Source organism: Tachysurus fulvidraco, chromosome 1 (assembly GCF_022655615.1).
Source record: "Tachysurus fulvidraco isolate hzauxx_2018 chromosome 1, HZAU_PFXX_2.0, whole genome shotgun sequence".
In the NCBI taxonomy this organism is placed as follows: Eukaryota; Metazoa; Chordata; class Actinopteri; order Siluriformes; family Bagridae; genus Tachysurus; species Tachysurus fulvidraco.
Window position 1 is genome coordinate 35,059,913 of NC_062518.1, and position 26,937 is coordinate 35,086,849.

The 26,937-nt window shown below is 38.7% G+C and overlaps 1 protein-coding gene across 1 annotated transcript; it reads right to left on the bottom strand.

Annotated features, from left to right (window-relative positions):
• Positions 1–1,556: 1,556 nt before the first annotated feature.
• On the bottom strand, positions 1,557–24,493 carry ppp1r14bb (protein phosphatase 1, regulatory (inhibitor) subunit 14Bb). The gene is made up of 5 exons (XM_027142842.2): positions 24,261–24,493; positions 23,739–24,055; positions 4,468–4,551; positions 4,340–4,372; positions 1,557–3,260 (listed from the first exon to the last, which is right to left on the bottom strand). The coding sequence occupies exons 2-5, from the start codon at positions 23,934–23,936 to the stop codon at positions 3,192–3,194; spliced, it is 384 nt and encodes a 127-aa protein (XP_026998643.1). The 5' UTR covers positions 23,937–24,055; positions 24,261–24,493; the 3' UTR covers positions 1,557–3,191.
• Positions 24,494–26,937: the final 2,444 nt, after the last annotated feature.

Sequence of the window (26,937 nt, forward strand, 5' to 3'; positions counted from 1 at the left end):
GACCCCTAGGGGAGGTCCATTCCACCACTATGGAGCCAGAACAGAAAAGAGTGTTGTAGTAGTATACTTGCCTCTTACCCTGAGAGGACCAGTCGAGCAGTGCTGGTAGATTTGAGGGTGCGAGGTGTGATGAGGGCTTTGAGGTAAGAGGTAATATCCTTCCAATGGTGTTCAATGGTCAGGGTCTATGCAAGCCATTCAAGTTCTTCCACACCAACCTTGGCAAATCATGTCTGTCCGTGGCATTGACCTGCTGAATACGTTTAGGCCTCTTAGGTCCAGTGAGGTGAAAATGTAATGCTACAGCATATACTCAACCCCTCAACACTACTCCCCCTCACAATATCCAACAGCCCGGTGTCATCTGTGGAGGCCTTCAAGTTTCTTGGCACTACCATTTACCCAAGACCTGAAATGGGATTGCAACATAAACTCTATCATCAAAAAGGCCCAGCAGAGGATGTACTTTCTAAGGAAGTATGGTCTGCTACAGGAGCTGTTGATGCTGTTCTACACTGCAGTCATTGAATCTGTCCTGTGCACATCCATCACCATCTGGTTTGGTGCAGCAACTAAACAGGACAGGAACAGACTGCAACACACAGTAAAAACAGCAGAATAAATAATTGGTGCCCCCCTGCCCACTCCCCAGGACTTGTAGGATACAAGAACCAGAAGCCGGGCGGGCAGGAAAAATCACCACTGACTATTCGCACCCTGGACACAACCTCTTTCAGCTTCTCCCTTCTCTCAGGCGCTACAGAACTTTGCTCACCAAAACTGCAAGACACAGGAACAGTTTCTTTTTCCCCAGGCAATCACCCCGATCAACAACTTACCATAATTATATTCCCTGCTTCATATCTACAAGTACTGCATTATCAGAACTGTCAGTCATCACATCATCCGTATATGTTATACACACTACTGCCACTATATATTGTACAAAAAGCATAATATTGCACAATACTTATTTGCACTCCCACACTTTATGTACATAACTGATCATTTATATTCTATATTCATATTTAATACTCATTTTGTCTATACTGTATTTCATCGTCTGCATTGTCTTGTGTAGTTTGTATAGTATAGTGTTATTTATGTCTGTACTTTTGAGTCACAAACAGAGTCAACACACTTGGCCAATAAACCTGATTCTGATAAAGACATTTTTTAACATTTCTGACAACAGTTTGGGAAAGACCAACTTATGGGTGTGATGGTCAGGTGTCCACATACCCTATAATGAAGTTTATAGTTAAAATAAATCTTACTGAGGGAATCCATGGATCTCTGTAAGTGAAGTCTTAATTGCTGAAGGAAAACCTTTATATACAGCCAGAGTATTCCAACAACTCACTTTATCACATTATTATCCAAATTTATTTTGAATAAAATTTATTGCCAAGCTTCTAGACAATGTATTCTGCAAGAAATTCAGGTTTAAATGCTCACATCCAAAAGTAACTATTCCTGAAATCATAACCTCTTCAAGTGTCACGTCTTTGTCATTTATGTACAAATATGTATCAGAAATGAAACATCACACACCGTAAGACAGAAAATGGTATTTTACCATTTTTTATTAAAAGTTGCATAAAGTTTAACAAATCCAGGACACTAACAAAAGTTTATTGCTACATGTTTTTCCCACAGTTCCTCCCACTCCACCAAATATGACCTTCAGACAAAGATTAACATCAGATGTCTGCAATTTATCAAACACATCATGTCTTATTAAATTGAACTCACGATTTGAGCATATTTTGTGCGCTGTTGTATGAAAAACAACAGCTTCATCTGACATAGAACACGCACTAATAAAATGCACAATCTGTTTTATTTTAATTATATCTAAAAATGTTCAACTTGTAAATGTATTCAAGTTATTTTATTTCTAGAAAACTGAATTAAGGAAAGTATAATGAGACTGTTTTCAAAATGTTAAAATTGCTCATTTATATATAGTTCTAAAATGAATCCCACCATTTATTTGGTTTGTGTAAGATACCATATGTACTAAGGCAACATCTGATATAGAAAAGGGTATTTTTACTGAGAAAAGATGAGCGCTGGATGAAGAGAGGAGAACACGCATAGTAGGAGGAACTAAACAGGAGCTGTACTTAGAGAGCTCTCTTTTATTTGACTCCCGATCCTGTGGAGTTACTAATTACCAGTCATTACAAGATAACATATACGCAATAAAGACTGTGCACTCGTTTGTATACAGTGAATGAATGTGAAAAATGGGGGATTGAAAGTGAAGCACTCACAGACATGGAATATGTGATTAGCCCTATTATTTTTGTGTTTGATCAGCAATGAGGAAGGAGGCAGATGGTGTTCGGGGTAAGATGATTTAGCAGAATCAAATGAAAACATTAATTGGGCTCTTATAAACCGGCAGACTTCATGGCAAGCCGCAAGACCCTCCAGCACACTGTCATCTCCCTCGGCGCTCCACATGCCATAGCGCACATCTGTGTGTGAGTGTGGGGCTTAATAACCACAGCTGTGGTGTGTGGTACATGTTCCCACTGATCTTGGAGGGGGGTGACGCCCGGCTGTCTGTGTTTTTGTGTAAATGTGTGTTTCTATATATGTGGGATACGTCTCCAAAAAAAATAAAATAAAATAAAATAAAATCCACCTCATCCTACACACAAGCAAACAGATCTGCATTCCTCGCAAAGCCAAGATAAAATGAAGGAATACATTTTGCTTTAAAAAAAAATAAAATAAAAAAAGGCAGCGCATCTCTCATCTCTTCCAAACGTACTACACCACAGGGTATAGTAACATCACTTCAGAGAACTAAAAACAGCACATTTATAAGAGTGTTGTCCACTAGGGACACGTGTACAGTATTGCATCAGCAAAATATCACACAGTCACTTAACATCTAAAATGTTTGTATAGAAATATAATCGCTAGAATTTCTACAAATGCTTCAAAACACAATGGAATCTTTTTCAACTTTCAGAAAAAAATAATATATCATAAAGTTAACAAAAAAACGAATAAAACAAAAATAAGCCCTGCTTATAAGAATCTGATTGGCTCGATTCCCCAGGCAGCTCACTTCCCCTCCGCCTCACGTGATTGGTCGAGCATCTACTGAAGAAGAGGAAAAAGCTGGATTGGCTGGGGGAGGGTTAGGATGAGGAGCCGAGGCTGTAGGTGCATCATTTCTTCTGAGGTGTGCTTAGTTTCTGCATGCCACGGATTTTGTCAAGCAACTCCATTACAAAGTCCTGTGGGGGACAAGAAGAACGAGGGACAAACGATTAACAGCTTTCTTTCTTTTCTTTCTTTCTTTTTTTAAAGATTTGCACAAAAGTCTGCGACTCAAATACAGCAGCAGGATTGTATATCTGAGCCAGTATTCAGTGCGGTGGTTATAAAAGCTGAAAAAATATTTATTATTATTATTTATTATAATTATTTATAACACCAATGTATTATATATATATTAGAGTTGCAGGTTGGACAAATCACTATCCCTGACACCATTATTTTTCCTTAATAGAATAAATTCTATTTTCACATTTATTCCTTGAAAAGCTTTTCAGTTTCTTTGCATCTTTAAAATTTAGAAGCTTCATGGTGTGGCAATGCTCCTTGATGCTGTAACTACAGCCAAACCTATTAAAAATAAATACATTAAAATCTCCAGCTTCATTACACATATCACACATGATTACAAACATTGGGGATTTTTGTAATAAGAAGATAGTGTCTTCATCCATTTCATTTTCAAACTAGCTAACCATGCCAATATTTTATGCTCCTTTCTAACCTCATCATGTTTTATTCAAGACAAGAGGGACTTAAACTGCATATACACATATGCAGTTTATATACTGTGTGTATATGCTGTGTAACAGCATATACACATATATATGTGTGTGTGTGTGTGTGTATATATACACATAAAATGTTTTTATACATACATGTATATATTGTATAACATACAAAAAACAGAAACAGAGCAAGCTTCTACTTTCCCTAATGTAATGTTAGATGAGCCAATAAATCAACAATGACTGAATCAACCGTGACTGAATCAACCGTGACTGAATCAACCGTGACTGAATCAACAATGACTGAATCAACAATGACTGACAATGTAAAAGATGTGTTAATGCAGCACCCATGCAATCTCTCATGTTATAACGAGATTTCTGGATGTTTAATTATTGAAGCACATTAATGTTATTCCAACTTAACTATAAGTAAATATGTAGATAACGTTAGTTAAGTATAGTTATTAGGAATGCAACTGAAACGATTATAATAGTGTTATATTAGTGTTGGTGAAAAAGAATCTTACCTCAGTAGGTTTGTAACAGTCCACCAGCAGATCCTGTGTGAAGAACAGGTGAAGGATTCAGTTAATATAAAACAATTCTTTCTGAAAGTGTTGCACAATAAAAAAAGGACTCTGTAGGATGAAAGAACCTTAACACGTGCAGCACGGTCCGCATCATCCTGCATGTCCAATAACTCATCCACGTCTATCTCCAGTTCAGGAATCGCCTCCTCCTGTAAGACACAAAAGAAACAGACACAGTAAGACAGTGGTAAGAGTTCTGCACTTGTGAAATGGGCCAAACAAAATGACAGGTTTAACTTATTTAAACAGACATGTAGAAGTGATGAAATCCAACGGCGGATTAAATCATATCTTCGCTATACAAACAGTGTAGAAGCATCTGCTCACCACAAGAGGTCCCTATAAAGCGATAGTGTACAGCATGCAACATTTTGGTTTGAAATAATCTTTACAGTGTAGCCTGCTTTTTTTTTTTCTTTCTTTTTTTTTTATACTTTATACGGCTCAAGGTTTGTGTTTTTCAAACACCTCAGGCTACGTTTAATCCTCCATTGCTTCCCTCTAGATTTTGGAGTGCCACTGTGTTCATTTAGCCACAAGAGCATTAAAAAGTGACCTGTGCAGGCCACATCAAACTTAGCAAACCATGTCATGTCTTCATAGAGCTCACTTTGTGCACAGAAGCATTGTCATACTGTAACATTTGTCTTAAGGTTTGGGCCTATTAGTACCACAGAAGGGAAATAAAAACTCAGACATTCTAGACAACTTCTAGTTTATGGTAACAGTCAGAAGAAGAACCACATACAAGTGTGACGGTCAGGTGTCCGATTATTTTTGGTCATATAAAATGTACAATATTTTATACACAAACCTTTACTCCCATACTGTACTTTATCTTCTTCTACCGACAGCTTTTCCCGTTAGGGGTCGCCTCAGAGAATCATCTGTTTCCACCTAACTCTATCCCGAAGATAGGACTTCATGTCCTCTTTCAACACATCCATATAGCTCCTCTTTAACTGCAGCTCCATCTCCAACATCCTTCTACCATTATAACCATCTCCCTCCTCTACACATGTCCAAACCTTCTCAATCTAGCCTCCCTGACCGTGTCCCCAAAACAGCACACCTGAGCTGATGTGCTCGTTCCTAATCCTGTCCATCCTCATCGGTCCTAAAAGAGAACCTCGACATCCTCATCTCGGCTACTCACACTGTACTTTATAATCGTTAAAATCTTTTTAATAGTTCCATAATTATTTTTTAATTCACCCAAATGCACAATAGATAATTAATCGGTGTTACATCAGCAAAACAGTTCAAACATATAAATATGCACTTATGCAATAATGTTTAATTATGAATTAAATAATCATTTCAATATTCATTTCATTTTGAATTCTGCCTAATTGAAAATTTGTTAAAATCCTAAACTAAAGACACTAAAATCCTGATTATGTTTATAAAGAACACCAGACCAGGATCGGACAAAATTCCAGCCTACATTTGGGTTCTTAGTACAACAGTCATCAGAATCTCACACTGAAGTAGAGAATCACGTCCCGTTCTCAAACAGTTCATGTATTTTTGGCATCACGCTGGCTTTGGGGAGCTCGACCACAGCTGTGTATTTATCACATTTATGATGAACTGGCAGAATCTGAGCTCATAAACAAAATGATTTTGGTAGAATAAACAAGTTTGTAGACTGAATTTTCCACCCAAGCTCCCCCCCCCTCCATTTAAATGCTGCTAGCTGTGTGTTACCATTTTCCTTCAAAATCCATACGATTTGGGTTTTGAATTCCCAACAACTAGCTCCATGTGAACTCTAGTCTAGGAAGCTGAACAGAAATGTTGATAAGAGCTGGATACTAACTTTAGCTCATGTGCACTATTTTTGCCACTTGATCTAACCACAGCAAGTAATCTGACTTAAATGACAGAATCCAGAAGCTCACCAGTAAAACAGACCCACAGAGCAGAACTGATAAACTAACTAGTTCTTCCTAAGAGCCTTCTGCTTTACATCATCATTTCCATCTACTGCTGTGTTATGTTGGTTGATACAGTGAAGTTTGTTCATACAGCTAAATGCCTGCTGGGAACTGCTGGGCATGAAACAGATGGGTTTGCAAATAATCATCAAAAGTCATTGGCCCTGTGTGTGTGTGTGTGTGTGTGTGTGTGTGTGTGTGTGTGTGTGTGTGTGTGTTTTCCATTCCTCTCACTTGGCTCGCCTCGTCTACAAGTCTGCTGTCTCCGTGCCATCCTACAGCCATCAACTCATCCTTCCTAATATTGTTTTCTGTTTTCCCTTCCATGTTTCATTTGTCCTGCTAGATATATTGAGCTGCAATCTGCCTGGTGAGTGTGTAGTTTAGATGTGCGCTTCATTAAAATATAAAAATAGCACACACGAATGGAAACGCCAAACCCAAATTACATGCTGCACTTTCTCTTTCTTGTTCTCTCTCTCTCCCTCTTCCCTCTACTGCTTTTATTCTTTCCCCTTCCATAAAGTGTTGTTCAATGAAGGCTGGGTAATAATCCTTCTCTTTCTTCAACCCACCCCATCTCCCCCTCATTCTTTCACACACACACACACACACACACACACACACACACACACACACACACACACACACACACATACACACACACACACACACCCCATTGTCGATCCTGAATAGTTACTCATGGACAAATACTACTACAAGAGTAAAATCTAAATCTACACTGCTCTAATAAACATTAGAAAACCCTTTAAGCATCTTCAGTGTGTTCTGCAGTGGGAAAACTAAATCTGGTTGGCCGTGCTGCTGGCGACACTCACACGTCCTCTTTTCCACTGCCATGTTCTTGTCTTCCTCCCCCTCGGTTTGGGCTGCCCACACCAGCTGTCATTGCACCTGCCCAATTGCCCCCTACCCAAATCTCTCTCACTCTTTTGCACACACACACACACACACACACACAAGCAGTCACTATTCACACAAACGACCTTTCACTCAGGAACAGAGTTATACACTGATACTGCCACAATATGGCTCTGTTCCTGATTTCTCTCGATTTCTCAGAATAACACATGCATATTAGAAACACAGAAACGATCACTACTCTCACCCCAGCAAGCAACAAGTAGTGAAGGTTACATGGGTGGCTTCCAGCATTTCACAATGTAGTTATACAGCTTTATACCTAACTATCTTTCCATCCATTTTCTGTGCAATGTGACCCTGTGTGGGATAAATTGCACAGAAAATGGATGTACTTTAGTTTCCTTCCCATATTCTTTGAACTTGGGAAGGAAACTAAAGTACATGGAGGAAACCCCTAAAATACAAGAAGAACCCCAAACCATCGAACATACAAGGTGTGAGGCAAACATGCTCTCCACTAAGCCACATGCTAGCTTCTGGTACTCTCACCAGAGGCACAAACGTTCTACCTACTGCCAAGCGGTTGTGCTGTATATGACAGAATAAGACAAAACCACGTTTAGAAGTTTTTCTTTCATTTCTGCACATCAGACAATAAATGAGAGCTAACTGCATGTGGAAATAAAAATTATGATTGAAGAACTGAAAAACCATTTACATTTATAGCATTTCCAGATGCCCTTATCCAGAGTGACTTACAGTTTTCATCTCATCTTTATACCCTTGAGCAATTGAGGGTTAAGAGCCTTTGTAAGGGGCCCAGTGGTGGTAGCCTGGTGAACCTGGGATTCAATCTCACAACATTTCGATTGGTAGACCAACACCTTTACCACTAGGCTTCCACGTGGGACATAGACACCATAGGATCGGTTGAAGTAAATATTTAGGCCAATTATTTGGATATGTCTTTTTTACCACATCAAATTGATATCCTTTGAACTGAACTGAGGCATTAATGTGGCATGCTGTATGTTTTTCTGTCACTTTTACACTTCATGTTGCCCATGCACACAGAAAATGAACGGACCCCTAATATCATCTCCACTCCTATGACTGACTCTCTCAACTAATCTGCTATGTACCTTCTGGCAAAGCAAAACTTGATCTGATCATATGCTCCATAGATCTGACTCACAGAATTATTCCCCAGATGGTGAAGAGAGAGAGAGAGAGAGAGAGAGAGAGAGAGAGAGAGAGAGAGAGAGAGAGAGAGAGAGAGAGAGAGAGAGAAACAGAGTCACCACTGAATCACACTTAAGGTTATTGAAGAAAGTTGTTTAATTCCTGACAAAGTAAAATTTGTACAAATCATCCTAATCCACATCTTTCCAGATTCTACGAAATTACAGTGTAAATATTTACTGCCTAAGGACAATAACTACGGTGCATGGCCGAAGCCAAACATAAGTGTTGCACAGATGTGTGTGTATGTATGGATCATCTTGTGTGATTCCGTAAGTGTGAATCAGAATGACTGGGGGAAAAAGTTTCTAGTTGTTCTGTGTCACAGTGGGGTGTGTTACTACACTAATCAGTGTAGAGTCTGCTAAAGCAAGCCGGCATCGTGTGTATGTGTGTGTGTGCGCGCGTGTGTGTGTGTTTGTGTGTGTGTGTATTCTCCAGGCAACTTGGTCTCTGAGTGTGAGCTAACAGTATGAGGGTGGGTCAATCTCAGCTCCTGTACTCATCTGACCATTAGATCACATGACGTCCTTATTACAGAGGAAGAGGAGGAGTAATAACTGGCTGCTATGTGCAGGCTCTCAGACAAACTTCTCCAACACACACACTCTCTCTCTCTGTCTTCCCAAGGGCCTTCTGCTGCTAGGCAGCTCGGCACTAAACACTAACATGAAACCAAAGATCAAAATGTGTGATTTTGCTGAAACAAGCAACAGATTCTATGTCAAGTCAATGCTCCAGTTTATATTTGTTGACATCCTGTCTGCATACACACAGACAGTGAGACAAAATATCGTGTCTAAAGCACCATAATGACCCACAAGACAAAACAGTTCATCTGAACTGAAACATATAATACAAAGTACAATCTTTAAAGAGCAGCATTTCTGTGGAATAACAAGTTTGGTACATGACTATAAACATCAACGATACTCTGGGTAACAATAAAGAACCATAGAATAAATCTTTCTAACCATAATTTGTATACATGAAGATATAATGCTACTGAACATCCTTGAATGCATATACTGGGTTTAGCAGTAGCACATGTTCCATTCCATCATTCTACCTTATTATACCATAGTATTATACCATACTATCATCCTGCAGTATCCATAAAATATTAAATTACATTAAAGAACATATTTACACACACACACACACACACACACACATATCTATATATATATACGTATATATGTGTATATATTATATATACACATACATACATACACACACACACACACACACACACACACACACACACACACACACACACACACACACACACACACACACACACATATATATATATTTTTTTAATTCATAGCCGTGTCTCTCCTCTCACATGACAGCTATCCAATCTGTTAAGCATGTGCTTTGTCCATCACATGTGAAGCCTCAGTGTCTTTCCAAACCGCTGCTCATGCCAAGGCACAGGACAACTGAACACACTTGAAGGAAAGAGCTAAAGCTAAAGTCTAGTTTATGTTTCCTTAAAAACGTTTTTACCAATAACAAGCCTTCGGGAGTCGCAAAAAAAATCCCTCGCTATATCAGAGATTTAACCAATAGTGCGAAAGGGTGGTAGTTGTCATTAGCTGTGACCCGGGTTACAAAGATGATATGCAAAGGCGTAATGCAGCCATCCTTTTAACTAGATTTCCCATTAGCAAGTTTGAAGTGATGTTCCTTCTAATTTAAGTAGGTGTCAGCAATATAGTGGAGTAGTTATATTTCTAGTCTATCAGGATATTCGTGATGGTTAACTAGAGGAAGACATTCACCTTCTTTTATCATTTATTTTGAGCCAGTACTTCACACTGCAGAGATCATTAAAATAGCTAACTACATTGTTGAAGAAGCTTGTTAAACAACCCCAGGACATTTACATACAGCCCTACTGAAATGAAATATCAACACCCATGACAATATGTGCTGCTTCAATTTGTTTAACGGGCAGCTTGATATAGTTATGAACTGCTCCAGATTTTTAGAGGTTTATTTCAGGCGTTTTATCGGAGCATGTCTGGCATGGCTTGATCTACTTCCTGTTTATACACAAGCTAGCAGATGCATGGGCTTGTTTAGAACAGAACTGTTTGCAGCCAATAATAATGATAACACGTTATTTTCAATGTGTTTGTTGATCTAAATTATACACTTCATCATTACACTTTAATAATGATCCACCTACAGGCTTTGAGCTGAGATCTATTAGTGACTAAAAGTACATTCAGAGAGAATATGAGCTGTAATGATTTATTTTTTTATAGTTTTTGATAGAGAACTTTGTCTATTGTCTAGTAAACGAGTTCAACGTTTCGTAACACATTTATATTAATTAATTAATCGAGTTTCTTTTTTAACAGTATTTAACATGTGCTTATTAAACTACTCTTTTTGAGAAAACCTAATCTATTCATAATAATTGCTGGTAATGAGATAAAAGAAAAAAAGCCAGAAAGAGCGTAATGTTTAAACAGGAAGTAGGAAGTGGGAAGATAAGGGTCAGAGTCAAAAATACTGGCTGGCCTGACCTCTTTAGCTAATCTCTTCTCTTCCTCTGCAGACTTACACAAACTTAACAGAGCTGCTTCAGAGTCTGACATGTTTCTGCATCTGAACAAATCATCAGGAACACACTCACAGGTCAAAACTTGAAACTCATATCCGGCAGACTGGATATAAACTCACAGGTCAGACAAATAAACTGAAACGGGAATTTCATATCCGATAGAACAATGCCGGTTTACAGTTAAAGTACTAGGTGTGTGGGGTTGTGTGTGAATAAGTGTGTGAGCTAAATTCATTAATGAGTAAATCCCATAGCCATAATCCTACTAGACATGCTACTAGACATAATCTGCTGGATTCAATGATGTTAAGACAATGACACGAGACACATTTATATTTATATTCATGCGCTTATAGGATTAAAATAGACTGGGCTGTGTTTGTGTGTGTGTGTGTGCGCGTGTGTGTATGGTAGATGAATGAATGATGCCTCAGACGAGACATGTAGGATATGTGATAATGAACAAAAGTCTAATTATAAAAGTATGGCTACTGCCATTTCATGAATATTACTGAACTGCAAATGAAGGGGATCATGAGCTGTGTGTCAAATCACTTAGTATCAAATCGCCTAGTACTGGAAGGTCTTGACGATTACTACATAAAGCATATGTTCACAACATAAGTAGATTTGTACATGTGGCGTTCTATATGAGTATACCTGGTTTAACACTGACATGCCTTTACAATACAATACAATCCAATACAAATCTGGAAATACAAGCAAAGTGATATATCGAGCAGGGGACAACACAAGTAGTGCTAGTATAAAAGATTATTAATTGAGGGCTATAGAAGTAAAGTCCAAAGTAGTGGTAGTAGAATAGAAGCCTTTATTCTGTCACATATATTATACAGCACTTTGCATATCCCAACTTTGAAGGTTGGGGTCAGAGCACAAGGTCAGCCATGATACAGCACCTCTGGAGCAGAGAGGGTTAAGGGCCTTGCTCAAGGGCCCAAACATGGCAGCTTGGCAGCCCAATCAACAACCCAAAGCGGTTTTTAATTAAAGGAAGTGATGTTAAAACTGCATTCCATGTAAACAACAGTGTTTCAGTTCTAGCTGATAAATTCGTACCTAATTTAACCAACAATTTTCTGTACTTATGATCTTAAGTATCAAAGTATCAAGAAAAATAACACTTCAAATAACCCAGCTGTTGGTTCTGCCTGAATTCGGTCCTCTCACATAAGGTTGTGCATGATGATACAGCTTTGGCATGTGGTAGCCTAGTGCTTACAGTGTTGGGCTACCGATCAGAAGGTTGTGAGTTCGATCCCAAGTCCACCAAGCTGCCACTGTTGGGCCCTTGAGCAAGGCCCTTAACAATCAATTGTTGCTCAGTTGTATAAGAATGAGATGATGCAAGTGGCTCTGGATAAGGGCCAAATGCTGGAAATGGAAATGTAAGCTTTGTTCAGAAAGCATCTCTGGCTCTGCACTTCATTTACTCTGGAAATGTAGCCTACTATTTGTTTGTATTTCCTATTACGAACGCTGGGCAGCTGTGTATGCTTATAATTTATTTAAAATAATACACAAGCAGGTGACAGATACGACTACGGTATTTACCGATGCACAGCTGCCAGTGGAAAAAGAGAGAGTACACTGTTTTCTTCTCCTCCTCTCACTCTTTTTCTCACTCTCTCTCTCACTCTCTCTCTCTCTCATTCACTCACACTCTCTCTCTCTCTCTCTCTCTCTCTCTCTGTTTATAGTATATCTCAAAGTCATCTTCATATTCAGTCATCCTCTAGCTTTCTCAATCTTAAATGCACTTTATTTAATATTTGTTGCCTGTACTGTTTTGATCATTCGGACATTCAGAAAATGGCGTCAGATGATCAGTGCCTTATCGTTGGTGCGGCCCTGTGGCCCTTTAACAGGATGTTGGTGTAAGATCAGAACTGTAGTGGAGTAATCAGGGTGGTGGAGGTCTGTATTGTACAATGCCTGCTGTCTCTCATCACACTGATGAATAGCACAAATACACAAGTGAGTAAAGACAGACAACTTTCCATTCCCCAGAGAGAGAATCTAAATCAGATACATCCTTGCTTTTCAGTTCAGGGAAAGTTTCAGTGTTTTCCAACTTAAAGTCTATTTATTACCTAGAATTTCAATATGTACCCAGGAAAGATTTGTAATCTTTGAAAGAACAGCTGTATGTATGTGTAAACATGTTTGTCGTAAATCTCTAGGGAATCTCTTGAGTATTCTGAATATATCAGTCAACAGTTATTGTTGCAGATCAAAATGCTTGATTTTGTTGAGGCTTTTTCAAAATTGCAGCTTTCTGTGCTTTTTTTTGTGGAAAACTACTTGAATTAGCAACATTCTTCTTTTAAAGGACTACCAGTGAAGACACATGTAATTACTGTCTATTATAGCTATGTTTGACGCACTTGAATCAAAGAGGACTTTGGTTGAATGCATGTTGTGATTTGTCACACCATGTGTCTTGGCCCAAATATGTGGAAGATCTGCAGTAATTTCGAGAAGAAGAAGAAAAAAAAAATCAGAATATTGTGGCACTTGCATGATTTTGCGTTAACTTCTGTGATTAGAAAGCTTGGATGGACTGTTATGTATTTTGAACGCAAGCTGATCGTCCTTAGAAAGCTAAACCAAGTTAAACCTAAACTAACTAATAAATAATAAGCACTTTTTAACACTTTTTATAAATTTCCAGGTTCTGAAATTGCATAAAAAACGGCTTCAAATTATACTTTCTTGTCTGATGTCTGACTTATCCTTAGAGATTTAGTGTTCGACTGTAACATGAATTCATGCTACATAGTGTACATGGGTATGAATATAAACATTCACGTGTCTGTGTGTACAGCAGGGTTTCTGCTCTTTTCCCACAGCAGAGCAACACTGAACTTCTTATCAGTGATCATCACACATACTCTAGAGGTGCAGCAGATAAGGACCGAGGATGAATAAATGCTGTGAACCTTCTAAAGATCAACACATTGATGTAAAGCAGTAAGCCTCCATGTGTGAGTTATGCGAGTGTTGATAAGAGAGACAAAGTGTTAATGCATGATGTAGTTTAATTTAGTCACCTGAGATTTAGGCTTTTCACACGGGAAGAGTTTCCATAGCTACAGTCTGCCATCTCACACACACTCTCACACGTACACACTCCGTCAGCGGCAGGTCACGATGGGGTTACCTTCCTATTTCCTGCTCATCAAAAACTAAAGGGGTTAAATAACGGAGTCAATGAAAGAGTGCTGAGCAAGAGAGAGCAGGATGATGGGACGAGCGGAGGGGTAGCTGTAGTACACAGGGAGGTTTAATGAAGATAAGTGATCTTACATGATGAACTGCATTTAAATCATGAGCTCAGCGAGCCTGACTGGACAGGCTATGAACAGAACGCACTGAAGCTAGCTCTTTGTTAGACAGAACAATAAATCAAGCCTGGGTTCTCAAACAAAGGTTTTTCTTAAGAGCAAAAAAAAATCGTTTAAAAGGCTCGATGCCTTCCAGCCCAGTCGATGTTCATTCTGAAATGAAAAATCCCATAGTAACTTTGCTTCATTTGCTTTATGTGGTGTAACTGACAGTCAACGACCACTAGTGAATTTAATTAACGTCTAGCCAGCACATCAGGACAAGTCAGGAAATTGAGTCTGGGTCGGTTGGAAGCCGAGGGGATCGGAGAAATTGACCTGGGAGTAAAGCACATCACATATACACATGGATACTCACTGGTCGCTAAAATGGAATTATCCAAATCAACTGATCACGTGGCAGCAGTGTAATACATAAAATCCTGCAGATACAGGTTAAGAGCTTCAGTTAATGCTCACACCAAACACAGGAATGAGGAAGCTCACTGACTCTGACCATGACATTTTTTCAGAAACCGCTGATCTCCTGGGATTTTAATGCACAAAAGTTTATAAAGTCGGAAAATACAGTGCTCTTCTGCATGCACTAACCCAGGGGTCGACATCCTGCGGCTCCGGAGCCGCAAGTGGCTCTTTCATCCCTCTGCTGTGGCGCCTTGTAGATTTGGAAAATAAATATTTAATTTAAAGTTAGTTAGTTTTAGTTAGTTAATTTAAAAAAAGTCATTCTAAATTCTAAGATTATGATGCTCTTGTAACATTAAAATAAACCGTTTTTATTATTTTTTTTGTCGCTCAAAATGCGCGTCATAACTGCCGACTTGCGAAATCCGACACACAGAAGCAGACTCAGTTTTGGTTTGACAGTTTTGATGTCATGCAGGGATGTCAAGTGTCACACATTGAGATTGACAGTCACGCATTTGGGTCTTTTGTCACGCTCTCCTGCCACACGTCGTATTTCTCACGCAGAAAAACTTTTTGACTATTTATCATTTATTTAAAATGCCGGAGCGCCCAAAATGGATCAGTCCGCACCGCTGTCTCTATGGAACCGGGCAGGAATGACGCGCGTCTCAGTTCTTAGTCGAGCCTGACACTTATCAGCCAATCAAAAAAAGAGGATACACAATAGCCAATCAGAAAATAGCGCTATCTGGGAAAGATTTAAAGCAACAACCAATGAAAAAAATTGGGGTTGCGGGGGGGTTGGAAAACTTGAGAGCCCTGGTCATGAATACGAAGAGGACTCAATTAGACATTGAACATCTTATTTGAAAGTAACCTTCAACCCAGCATCTTTTTTGTTAAAGTTAGTTCAAATTGTTCAAAATATTTTTGTTTGCTTGCAGAAATAATTTTGTTTACTCGGTAGCAGTTCATTGATTTCATAAATGCAACACACTATAGTTTTTTCTATACTTTCCATAAGGGTAAAGAACAATATATGCAGTGTTATCTTCATTTTAGATGTCAAATGGGTTTTGTGGCTCCCTGTGTTTTTTTTTTCTGTGGGAAACGGGTCCTCTTTGAGTGTTTAAGGTTGCCGACCCCTGCACTAACCGATAAAAAAGGTTACAGGAGAATGTGGAAGCCTGGTGGTTATAAGGTGTTGGACTACTGAACAGAAGGTCATGAGTTCAAATCCCAGGTCCACCAAGGTGCCAATGCTGGGCCGCTGATCAAGGCCCTTCACTCTCAATTGCTCAGTTGTATAAATTGAAATAAAAAAAAGTAAGTCACTCTGGATAAGGGTGTCTGCTAAATGCCAGAAATGTATATGTAAATGTAGAAGAATGGCCAGGTAGGTTCAAAGGAAAGTATACAGTAACTCAAATAACTACTGTTTACAACCGCAGTATGTGTGTGTGACGGAAATCATTTAACATTTTAGAAGCATGACAATCCAATCTTGGTATTATTTAATACGCTTATAATATTCTACAAAATAATAATAAAATAGAATATACATATTTCTAACAAGGATTTAAAGAAGCTGCATTGATATTAAAATTTTGTATCGAATCATTAACGCTGTAAAAATTCAGTATTTTTCGTAGATATTTTCTGTATTAATTTTCAGCATTAAATACTCAGTCTCAGCTCTCCGCAGGCTGTGGAGATCTATAGATATTTTCCAGTTATGCAAAATAAAATCTTTGCCATGTCCACAGTTTCTTTATACTCTCATTTCTTCTCCTCTCTTTCCTGATCCCAGAGTATACAGGTTCTGGATCAGAAAAGAAAACTGGGGAGAAAACACTCTTCAGGATATTGAGTTTGACAGCGTGTGAAGTTTTGTATAGGAGTTTGTATAATAATATACCACGGAAGTGTGGTTAGGTGAGGGACTAGTCTACTGAACTGTCCAGCAATCCAATAATAATATTATCAGTGTACAAACAAATTGGATTGAGACAGGAAGTAGGTAAAAATTACACAAAATTATATACAAGATTATGAAGAAACACAATGAGCCTCTTTTAAACATTTTGGTAAAATAAAAACTGTATATGAAAGTGACGTGACGTACGGCTAAGTACGGTGACCCATACTCAGAATCCGTTCTCTGCATTTGACCCATCCAAAGTGCACACACACACACAGCAGTGAACACACACACCGTGAACACACACCCGGAGCAGTGGGCAACCATTTATGCTGCGGCACCCGGGGAGCAGTTGGGGAGGTTCAGTGCCTTGCTCAAGGGCACCTCAGTCGTGGCCGGCCCAAGACTCGAACCCACAACCTTAGGGTTAGGTGTCAGATTCTCTGGTTCCTTTCAAGGTTTCCTGAATATCCTGATTTTTTATATTTACGTAAATAAATACGTATAAAGCTGTTATGTGAAGAAAAGGTGTGTGAATCCAGTTTATTTAAATAGCAAACTAAAGATTTACCAGATTTCCGAATGGTTTGGAAATGTTTTTCCTCACATGAGGAAAGATTTTCTTCATAGCCACATCTGTATATTGTTCATATCAGCTATGAAATACAGTTATAACTCATTTGGAATTAATAAATTATTTTAATAATATAAATACATTTCTCAGAAGTGGAAGTAAAAGATTTTTCATTCATAGCTATGCCAAAAAAATATTTATTTCATTTGTGTGTGTAAATAAAATACTGGGTTTCAGGTCAAGGTCTCTGACCCAGACCCTGACCTGGTGAGCTAACATTGCGCTAATGCCTCCAAAGCACTTCTGAGAGTCTCTATGGCATAGACCTAATGCTAAATGCTTTAAATGTAAATAAATATGTGATTTAAACCTGACAGTATAATCCCTATATTAAATTAGAGCAATCCAGGACAATGATATGATGTTAAGATGTTAGTCGAGGTTTACATTGGTTTGCCTTCTTTTATATAAATGTACACACACTTCCAGTTCTAGCAGAATACAAACATTTAATACAAAATAACAGGATTTTCATACAGACTACATTTTGACTGTACATGCATATCTTGATAAATGAGAGGTCTGAGAGGTTTTAATCTACACTTGGGCCATGTTGAGGTACTGTCCTCCTCTACTCCGCTCTCACTAATTACAGCTTTCCATGGTCATTTCCTCAAGGTTCTTTAAGGCAGTGAAAGCACCTGGGCTTGATTAGACACAGTGAGGGGTTTTACTACTGCCCCATGACCCACAGAAAGCCTCAGATTCTAGACTTTTAATTGGTTGACATAAACATGAGGAAAGTCTGTCTTCTAATTTTCTTCAAGGTATCAGGAGAGAAACCAAGAAGCTGCTCAGACAGACCTCTGCATAAGTCCAATACACTACAAGCATTTACACCGAACATAATTATTAAGTGAGAAAGACCTTCTTTGCTACGTCTACATGCTTCAATAACATAACTGAAACAGAAACAAAACACCTCTATTTTATTCAGGAGTCATTTCTAAACTCTCAAGCTGAAGGTCTCAGCACTCTGTCTATGTGAGTACCACAACATGTTCACCTGTATTGACAAATCAAGCTACTGAATTCCACCAATAAATGAAATGAAAGACTATGATCATCACACTCACAATAAAAGCCTTAAGATGAGACAGAACCTCTTACTCAAGCTGTTATTATGCAATTATATATCTAGCTTCCCAATACTGCAGAAATATAGTAAAAATGCCTTCTTTGGGCTATTTAGGTTTCAAAGTATCTCTGTATAACACAATCCTAAATTATTCCCTTTGAAATATTCGTGCCAACTCAATCATTTGCGAAGTATCAAAATATATTTATTCTAATTTAGTTAGCTTTATCGATACAAATCCATTTGAGTTTGAGTAAGCATGTTTCGTTTCTTATAAAAAAAATAAAAAAAACAAAAGCTAAAGATAATAACTCATATGCTACTGATGCAGTAGACAGAAGTGATTTTGAAAGACACTCAGGAATTCCTTAACGCTCTTACGGTCATAGAGCTACAGTGACTGTACTCCAAGCTATCAAACCGGCCAGTCTGTCTGCCTCCTCGAGACTGTCTGCTGCTTGACTTTTGCTGAATAAAGCATGCGGACGGAGAGAAGAGCTATTTCCAGCAGACCCGCCGGCCTCGGAGACTCCTTACCACACAAAGCTTTTTAATCTTCCTGATTTCCTTCTGGGAAAAGCCGGAATCACACAGAACGCTTCAGAGGCAAGCCTCTAGACCTACCCAAGCTGTAGTCTAGCAGGCTGCTTATCTCATTCAATGTTCATGTGCTGCTTTAATACTTAAAACACAGTTAATTTAACAAGCAACTAATGTCACAGTTTAACACTAAGCCTCTATTTAAAAGTATGTAATAATTCTAATATGCATTTATTAGGTAGTGCATGAATATGGAACAGGGTTCAGTCAGACATCAGATATTAATTTCATCAGGATTTCGGAAATAACATTATGGCATGATAATCAGCGTTGGTGTGTTGTGATGCCATTAACACCCTAATACAAGTGGAATTTTTTCCTGTAACATCACATCCCTCATATCACAGCAAACTGCCAAAGATTAAAACTGTATTTATTATTATTTATTATTTATTATTTACATGTGTTTATACTCATGTTCAATGCTGTGGATTGTCCACAAAACAAATGTTGCTCAATTAGAGTTCTTACTTCCATGTGGTAATTTTACGTAATAAGAGACTGTTTTGTAGGATATTGCATTTAATGAATACACATAATTTGGTGTTTAATTTGACATCTTAAATCGGTAAGACTAGACAATCAGAGAGAGGTTTGTGTGTGTGTGTGCGTGAGTGTGTGTGTGTGTGTGTGTGAGAGAGAGAGCATGAGAGAGAGATTTCTTTTCTTTTATTAGGTTGCCCCTAGTATTGCATGTTGCCAGGAAAATATTGAACTTTGGGTGTTCAAATGATTTGTCATGCTTGTTAAATTCATTCCACAGTCAAGAACTTTCAAGCCAAACTAGAAAACTAGAGACCCAATATGAAATTAGGAATCCAAAAAAAAGGGAAGTGGTTAAACACCCACATTCACTTTTACAACTGTTTATCCCCTTTTTATGCAGAACTTATTGTACACATAAATGTTCATACAAATAGTGCATAATCCAACATGCATAAATTCAACATTAAAAATAACTTCAATACCGAAATGCAGCAATATGTTGAACAATTTAGAATAGACAGCTTCATGTGTGTTTGGCATCAGCAGCTAAAAGAGTTCATGAGCCACGTAGCTGAGTGGCCGTGAGCACCTGCTGATCGAAAAAGAACTCCCACAGCCTAATCCGTACTGATGTATAAATCACTAAAACAACAAGCAACCATCGTGTACAGAACAGTTCAAACACAGAAATGTACACTGTGTGGATTCTCCATCACTCATTGCTCATTTGAATGGATGTTAGTTAAAAATCTTGTGAAGGTAATAAAGATTCAAATGAAGTATCAGGCTTTGTTCCCTTAATAATAAAAATGGCTTCCTCTTTAATGGGCTTGTTTTGAATGAGCAGGAAGTGAGAGACAATGTCTACTACAATAATATGAGAACCTGTTTTCAAGCTATGATTTTGAATATTCCCACTGGGTGATATTTCTGAAATTGATATCAGGTAAACCAGCTGATAAATTTGCCACAGCAGTTTCCACCGAGTGTTCCAAGTGCAAAGCCTGGGAAAGGCAGGTCTAAACCTGCTTCATTAACAAAAAAAGGTGTGGCATGACAGAAAATGCTAGATTGGCATGAGCAGGTGTGTGTGTGTGTGTGTGTGTGTGTGTGTGTGTGTGTGTGTGTGTGTGTGTGTGTCGGGGGAGATTCCACATTGTTAAACAACAGATGCAGAGCAGAGTTTCACAGCAGTCAGAAAGGTGTTTAGTCAGTGAACAAGATCCTGACTCATGGATCTCACCAATCTCTTTTATGTTCTTTTACTCTAGACTTTAATGAGTACCTGAAGTGAGATTTTTGTAGAATCAGCTCTGAGATCGACTGATATTTGGGTCAAAATTACACCTTAGTACTACTACTAATCATAAGAAGAAGAATCCTAAAGCACTGTTGATGAGCTAAATGTATGCTTTCATTTTAAACAAAAATCATCAAGGTAACAGTGTGGTACCTTTAACTCTTCCAAATTACTAGCTAGCTAATGTAGCTATTGTAAATGATAAGCATGTTGTTGTATATTTTGTCAGGTTTGGCTAAAAATATCACTGAGAATATGATAAAGTTGAGTCTCTGATCCTTAAAGTACACTTACCAAGTTACCAAAAAAGGGGTTAACTAGCGGCAAAAGGGGGCTAACTGGCGACAAAGATAGGGGCTAACTGGCGACAAAGATAGGGGCTAACTAGCGGCAAAAAGGGCTAACTGGCGACAAAGAAAGGGGCTAAGTTGCCTGTTGGCTATTAGTAATGCTATGAAGCCAATAGGTTTGCATAGTTACATTTATTTCTTTTTTTTGTGTAAAAGTATAGTTATGCTCTCAGGGAGTTCAAACAACCACTTTATCACTGTGCAAAAACATTTTAAACAGTTTTGGATGTGACAGACAGCTATGAGCATGATAGTAACTGCTCTAATGTGTGTTGTGGCCTCCTGCTTCTCTCAGTCTCTAGATTTGTTCACCATGGCAAAAATTTGCTGATTCATGCTAAAATAAATCTGAAAGATACAATAAAGGGATAAACCCTGTTACCTTAATGTAGTCAAAGGCCACATTAAATCATTTTGCTGAACCATTTTTCTGATTCAAGTCTTAAAGCCAAACAGCTCAAACTGTTGTATTGGAGAAGCTTTCAGAGATTCATGTTGCTATGTGACAGGCTACAACCGAAGTGTGAAATTATTGTGAATTATTGTGTGTGTGTGTGAGTGTGTGGTCCTTAGGAAAAACTATGTGCATTTCTTGTGTTTTTGGCCAGAGGTTAAAACCACAGCTGTCCTTTTCCATCTCTTGCTCATGGTTTGGCTGTTAGTCTGTCAATGATCATCTACTTATTTTTTCACGTCTGCTTTTTCCACTGCTCTGTACTCCTATCTGCATAGCCTACCGCCCCACCCCCCACCCCGACCCGCAACACACACACGCTTGCAAATGCAACCACTGCCCGAACACAGTAGTTCATCAGATAACTTTTCATCCATAAATTACTGTAATGTTTGTCATGCCCTCACCCTGTGTACAGAAGGATATTTGTGCCGCCATTATCAATCGTGTCAAGCACGTGTCAACGCAAGCTCACACGTGTTGACGACTGTGTTTGCATATCGACACCCTTGCTGAGATTGCCAACTGCCTTGATCCTTTTCTTTCATCCATTATCTTCATATTACCCTATTCATCCTATCACTTTTTTCCCTCTGAGTGCCACTTCCTGCCACCTGGCATGTTACTCTCACTGAAAGATGATTGAAGGAAAAAGACTTAGACATACTGTTTTTTTTCATACTACATAGAGACAGGAGTATGCAATAATGCATGCCAAAGTGATTATACAGTACATGGGCCATATAAATATAGTAGCCTGTGGCTTAACATATAACCTTATAAAATACACAGTAGCTATATTATTATGTATGGTAGACACAACTATAGTGATTATACAATTTTTTGGTTTAGCCTTAGTGACTATAGAGTATCATATTTAGTATAGTAATGTGCGATTTTGTTCTACAGTACACTATTTAGCCTCGTGGTCACTTAGTCACAGTGATGATATTTACAGATATACACCATACTATAAGTTTGAGGGTAGTATCCTTTTTTTCCATAAATAAATGTACTGACTATACAGTTTAGGTTATTATTCAGTATGCGAGTATCATACACCTTCATTTCCAACATAAAAGCATGTAAAATAGCATCTACATGATATAGCCTACTATTTATTATGTCACTGGGTGTTGTTGTGTGTAAAATAACATCTATATACCATATAGCCTACTATTGAGTACAGTAATGTGTGTTAAATAACTATACTGTTTAGTCTACCATTTAATATGGTGATGTGTGTTTTGTGTATAAGATAAAAGCTATACTTTGTAACCTACTATGTTGTACAATAGTATGCAATAATCTGTGGGGCGATGCCACAGTGGCCCGTTACATCTGGGTGACTTGGTTGTTATTAAAAGTGTTTAAAAGGTGAAACCAGGGTCTCGAGATGTTGCGCGTGTTTATAGCTAAAGAGGTTTTTACAAAGTGACTGGCTACTTTGAAAAAAAGTGTGTGTATCTGTGCCAGTGGTGTGGAATGGAGACAGGGGGAAGGGGTGTGAGACAACAGGGACAGTAAAGAGAGATGGAGTGTGAGTGAGTGAGGAAGTGAAGGGGAAGGGAAGGGGTTATGAGCCACATGCAGAGTTCTTTTGTTAAAATAGGCAGGAGATGATCTGTCTCTCTGGACTGGATTCGGGCCTCTGATCTAACTCTTAAATCCCTCTCCCCCTTTTCAGGAAGTCACAAACTATTGTACATGACCAGCTTTAGGAACTTCTTTATTTACTCTAGTCCTAGTGTTAGTCCAAAAAGCAAAAATGGCCCATAGTCTGGAAAGCAGTCGTGTGCAGAGAGCACTTCTCTAATTTTGGAGGGGAAACGATATGAAGTGTGAATGAACGTTTATAACTCTATTCCAGGAATAGAATGTGGGTCACAGCCATACAAGCGCACACGCACGCACGCACGCACGCACACACGTCCCGCGTGCATCTTTAGGCTTACATATGAAGTTCAGATTAGGTTCCAGTCCCAGAATTAGCTCCATGTTTAGGTTGCACACACATCACACATTAATCACCTACACTGTACTGGATCTATAGATTACCAAAGATTCGTCTGGATCAGACTTGATCACTCACCTCACAGTCGTACAGTTCTGTAAGCTGATCAATGATCCATTCCTCCAAGTTCAGTCTCTTCCTCAGCTCTTTCCGGTCGTATTTCACCGTAACCCGGCCTTGTTTCCGAGCCGGAGTCTCGGTCTCTTCGGTACCGGATGGAGTTTGGAAGTAGACCCGCGGCTGAGGGCTCGACTCCGGGGTTGTTACCGCTGCCATAGTCCGGTGTGGTGTAGATACAGCAGAGGGAGGAAACTCTGCTCTGGGATTTTCCTCGCCGTGTTGTTCAGTTCAATATGACTGAAAAACGCCACGTGAAGAAGAAACAGTGCGTCCGTCTAAGTGAACACACACACACACACACACACACACACACACACACACACACACACACACACACACACACACACACACACACACAGCTGAAATCTCCACTCCTGAATAGACCGGATTATGAATAACTGAAGCCTGTTAGGTCTAGATGAAGTAGAGTGAAACACAACACGTGTCGGTTTGTGAGCTGAGAAGAAGACACACACTTACACTTAGGGTCTGTCTGTCTGTCTGTCTGTCTGTCTCTCTCTCTCTCTCTCTCTCTCTCTCTTTCCGCCTATTTCTTTAGCACATGCAAAACTGGTGCAAATCAACTCGCTCTTCTTAACGTTATTCAAATCGACATAAGTGAAAACAAACAGTCCTTTATTCCTCCTCTTTTCTTCTCTCCGGTCGTTTTGTCCTTCCGTTACTCCTCCTCTCTCCCCTCTCTCTTCCTCTTCTGGCTGCTGCTGTAGATCACCCCCTCAAAACACACGCACTTTTTTTTTTTTTTTTTTTTTTGACTTTTTAACAATGTGGGGCAACTTTTATTTAGATGATAATAACTATTTAAAGAGAGCATAAAAGTTTCCTCATGGTTTCTGATTTTATTGTTCTGCTCAGATTCAGTAATATTACATTATTTTTACTGTCACCTGGTCAATAGAAGGACAGTGATGTACATGTTGGGTTTACTTTTCTTTGCTAAAATTGCTACATTTTATAATAGAAATGAAAATTAAGTTTGTTTTTTAATAATCTACTTTTTTTTTAAAGTGCATTTTATATTTCAGGACAATTTGCCATATCTACTAAAAGCAAAAACCAGTGACAGAAAAGAAATGTGAAACCCAAACCTGAAATAATTCTCACTCACTCACTTTCTACCGTTTATCCGAACTTCTCGGGTCACGGGGAGCCTGTGCCTATCTCAGGCGTCATCGGGCATCAAGGCAGGATACACCCTGGACGGAGATCCAACCCTTCGCAGGGCACACACACACACACACAGACTCATTCACTCACGCAATCACACACTACCTACCATGCATGTCTTTGGACCAGGGGAGGAAACTGGAGTACCCGGAGGAAACCCCAGAAGCACGGGGAGAACATGCAAACTCCACACACACAAGGGAATCGAACCCCGACCCTACAGGTGTGAGGCAAACGTGCTAACCACTAATGAGAATAAGTAATGATAGGCTTACACTTTACATGTATTCTGGGTAACTAAAATAGATAGACAAAGGGTGTACAAACCTATCTGTATGTTACATATGATATATTCCTATATATTTTATATATCAGTATCAGTCATGGCCTCCAGGCTATGTTTATTAAAACAAAGTATAAAATAAAAAATCTGCCTGATTTCTCAGTAGCTGAATGGATGAGGAGATGTAAACACATGACAGGCTGTTCAAACAGTGCAAGGTCAATAAACCTACACACTTACATATTTCATTCCTTTCTTTCTTTCCCTCCTTTTAGCATGGAATAGACTCAGTACAGAAACAGAACAAAAACAATTTGTCAGCGTGTACAACTTGGGAATTTCATGGCGAAATTTAGGATTAGGAAAGGATTTATTTAGAGAGGAACAAGAAGAAGACTGTAAGCTACTTTTGTAATAGCTGACTAAATATGTTTTATTTTAAACTCAATCCATAATGTTCCACAGACCTGATTCACACACACCTGACTTGTTACACTGGTTTGTGGGAGGACAGCGTTACAACACAAACATGCAATGAAGTTTAACATAAACTCCAGTATTTCAGCACACAAACGTGTTGACACAACATGGTAGTGCTCCAAGAGTCCAGCAGTTTATAAGACCTGAGCTGCCTGTCCTTAATGAGCCCTCGTAACTGCCAGTGGGTTTCGGTTATATAAATTATTCAACACAGTGTGTGGATCTTACACACTAATAATTAAAATAAACTGAGACAGACATGCCTTAACACACTTTTCATTTTTGTCTCGTATTACATTACCAGTGAGTTACACAGAGGTGGGAGAAAGTCACACATGTGCAAGTCACAAGTAAGTCTCAAGTCATGAATGTCAAGTCAAATCTTTTTTTAATATTTGTAAAGCAAGTCTCAAGTCTCAAATTTGTCAAAAAAGTCATATGACTCGAGTCCCACATCTCTGAGCAAGTTTTTTTTTTAAATATTAATTGTTCCTCTGCTATGTGTTCATTTTTTATAATCTTTTGTCTTGCCTTTGTTTTACGTGTCTCATTTTTAGTAAGCCATGTAATGGTTGTGGTTTAAGGTACCGTGAAGCACTTTGTCATATTAATAAAAATGCTATAGAATTAAATATCACTTACTTTTTTACTATTACCTTATGACTCTCACACGCCCAATGAATCAATGAATCAGCCTGAATGTTTTCGTATTTGATGAGCTTTGCTATCTGACATCCTCCTTCCATCAAAAGCTTCATTGTAATATAATATCTAGTAAGCAGTGTGTATATGCATTTTTTCCCCTTTCTTTCTGGTTTCCTAGAGTCCCAAGCAGCACTACAGGGTGTTAAACAGTGTGTGTCAGGAATTTGTGTGTGTGTGTGTGTGTGTGTGTGTGTGGGCAGTGAAGGATTTTCCTCAAAGCGTCAGGTGAAGGTGTTTGTGCTAAGTTCAGTTAAATCGTATGTAGTAAAAGCAAAATACACTAAATGCTTAAAAGATCTTATTATAGTCGGTAAGTATTTTTCTTTTCTTTGTAGTAGTAATAGAAGGCAAATGGCTAGCATGAAGAGACAAAGACATTAGCACGGGGGGGGGGGGGGAGAGAAGAGTTCAGCTACAACCTGTGCTTCATCTTGTTTTCACCTGTCCTACTGCTAAATGTCACAGTTCAACTGCAGTCCAAACTGGCTTTATTACAATGGT

Excerpts from the sequence above, each read along its gene's own strand:
- ppp1r14bb (XM_027142842.2), bottom strand. The coding sequence starts at position 23,936 with ATGGCAGCGGTAACAACCCCGGAGTCGAGCCCTCAGCCGCGGGTCTAC. Across the intron at positions 4,552-23,738 it reads CAGAACTGTACGACTGTGAG|GAGGAGGCGATTCCTGAACT; the intron begins GTGAGTGATCAA and ends TGTGTCTTACAG. Across the intron at positions 3,261-4,339 it reads ACTGTTACAAACCTACTGAG|GACTTTGTAATGGAGTTGCT; the intron begins GTAAGATTCTTT and ends TGTCCCCCACAG.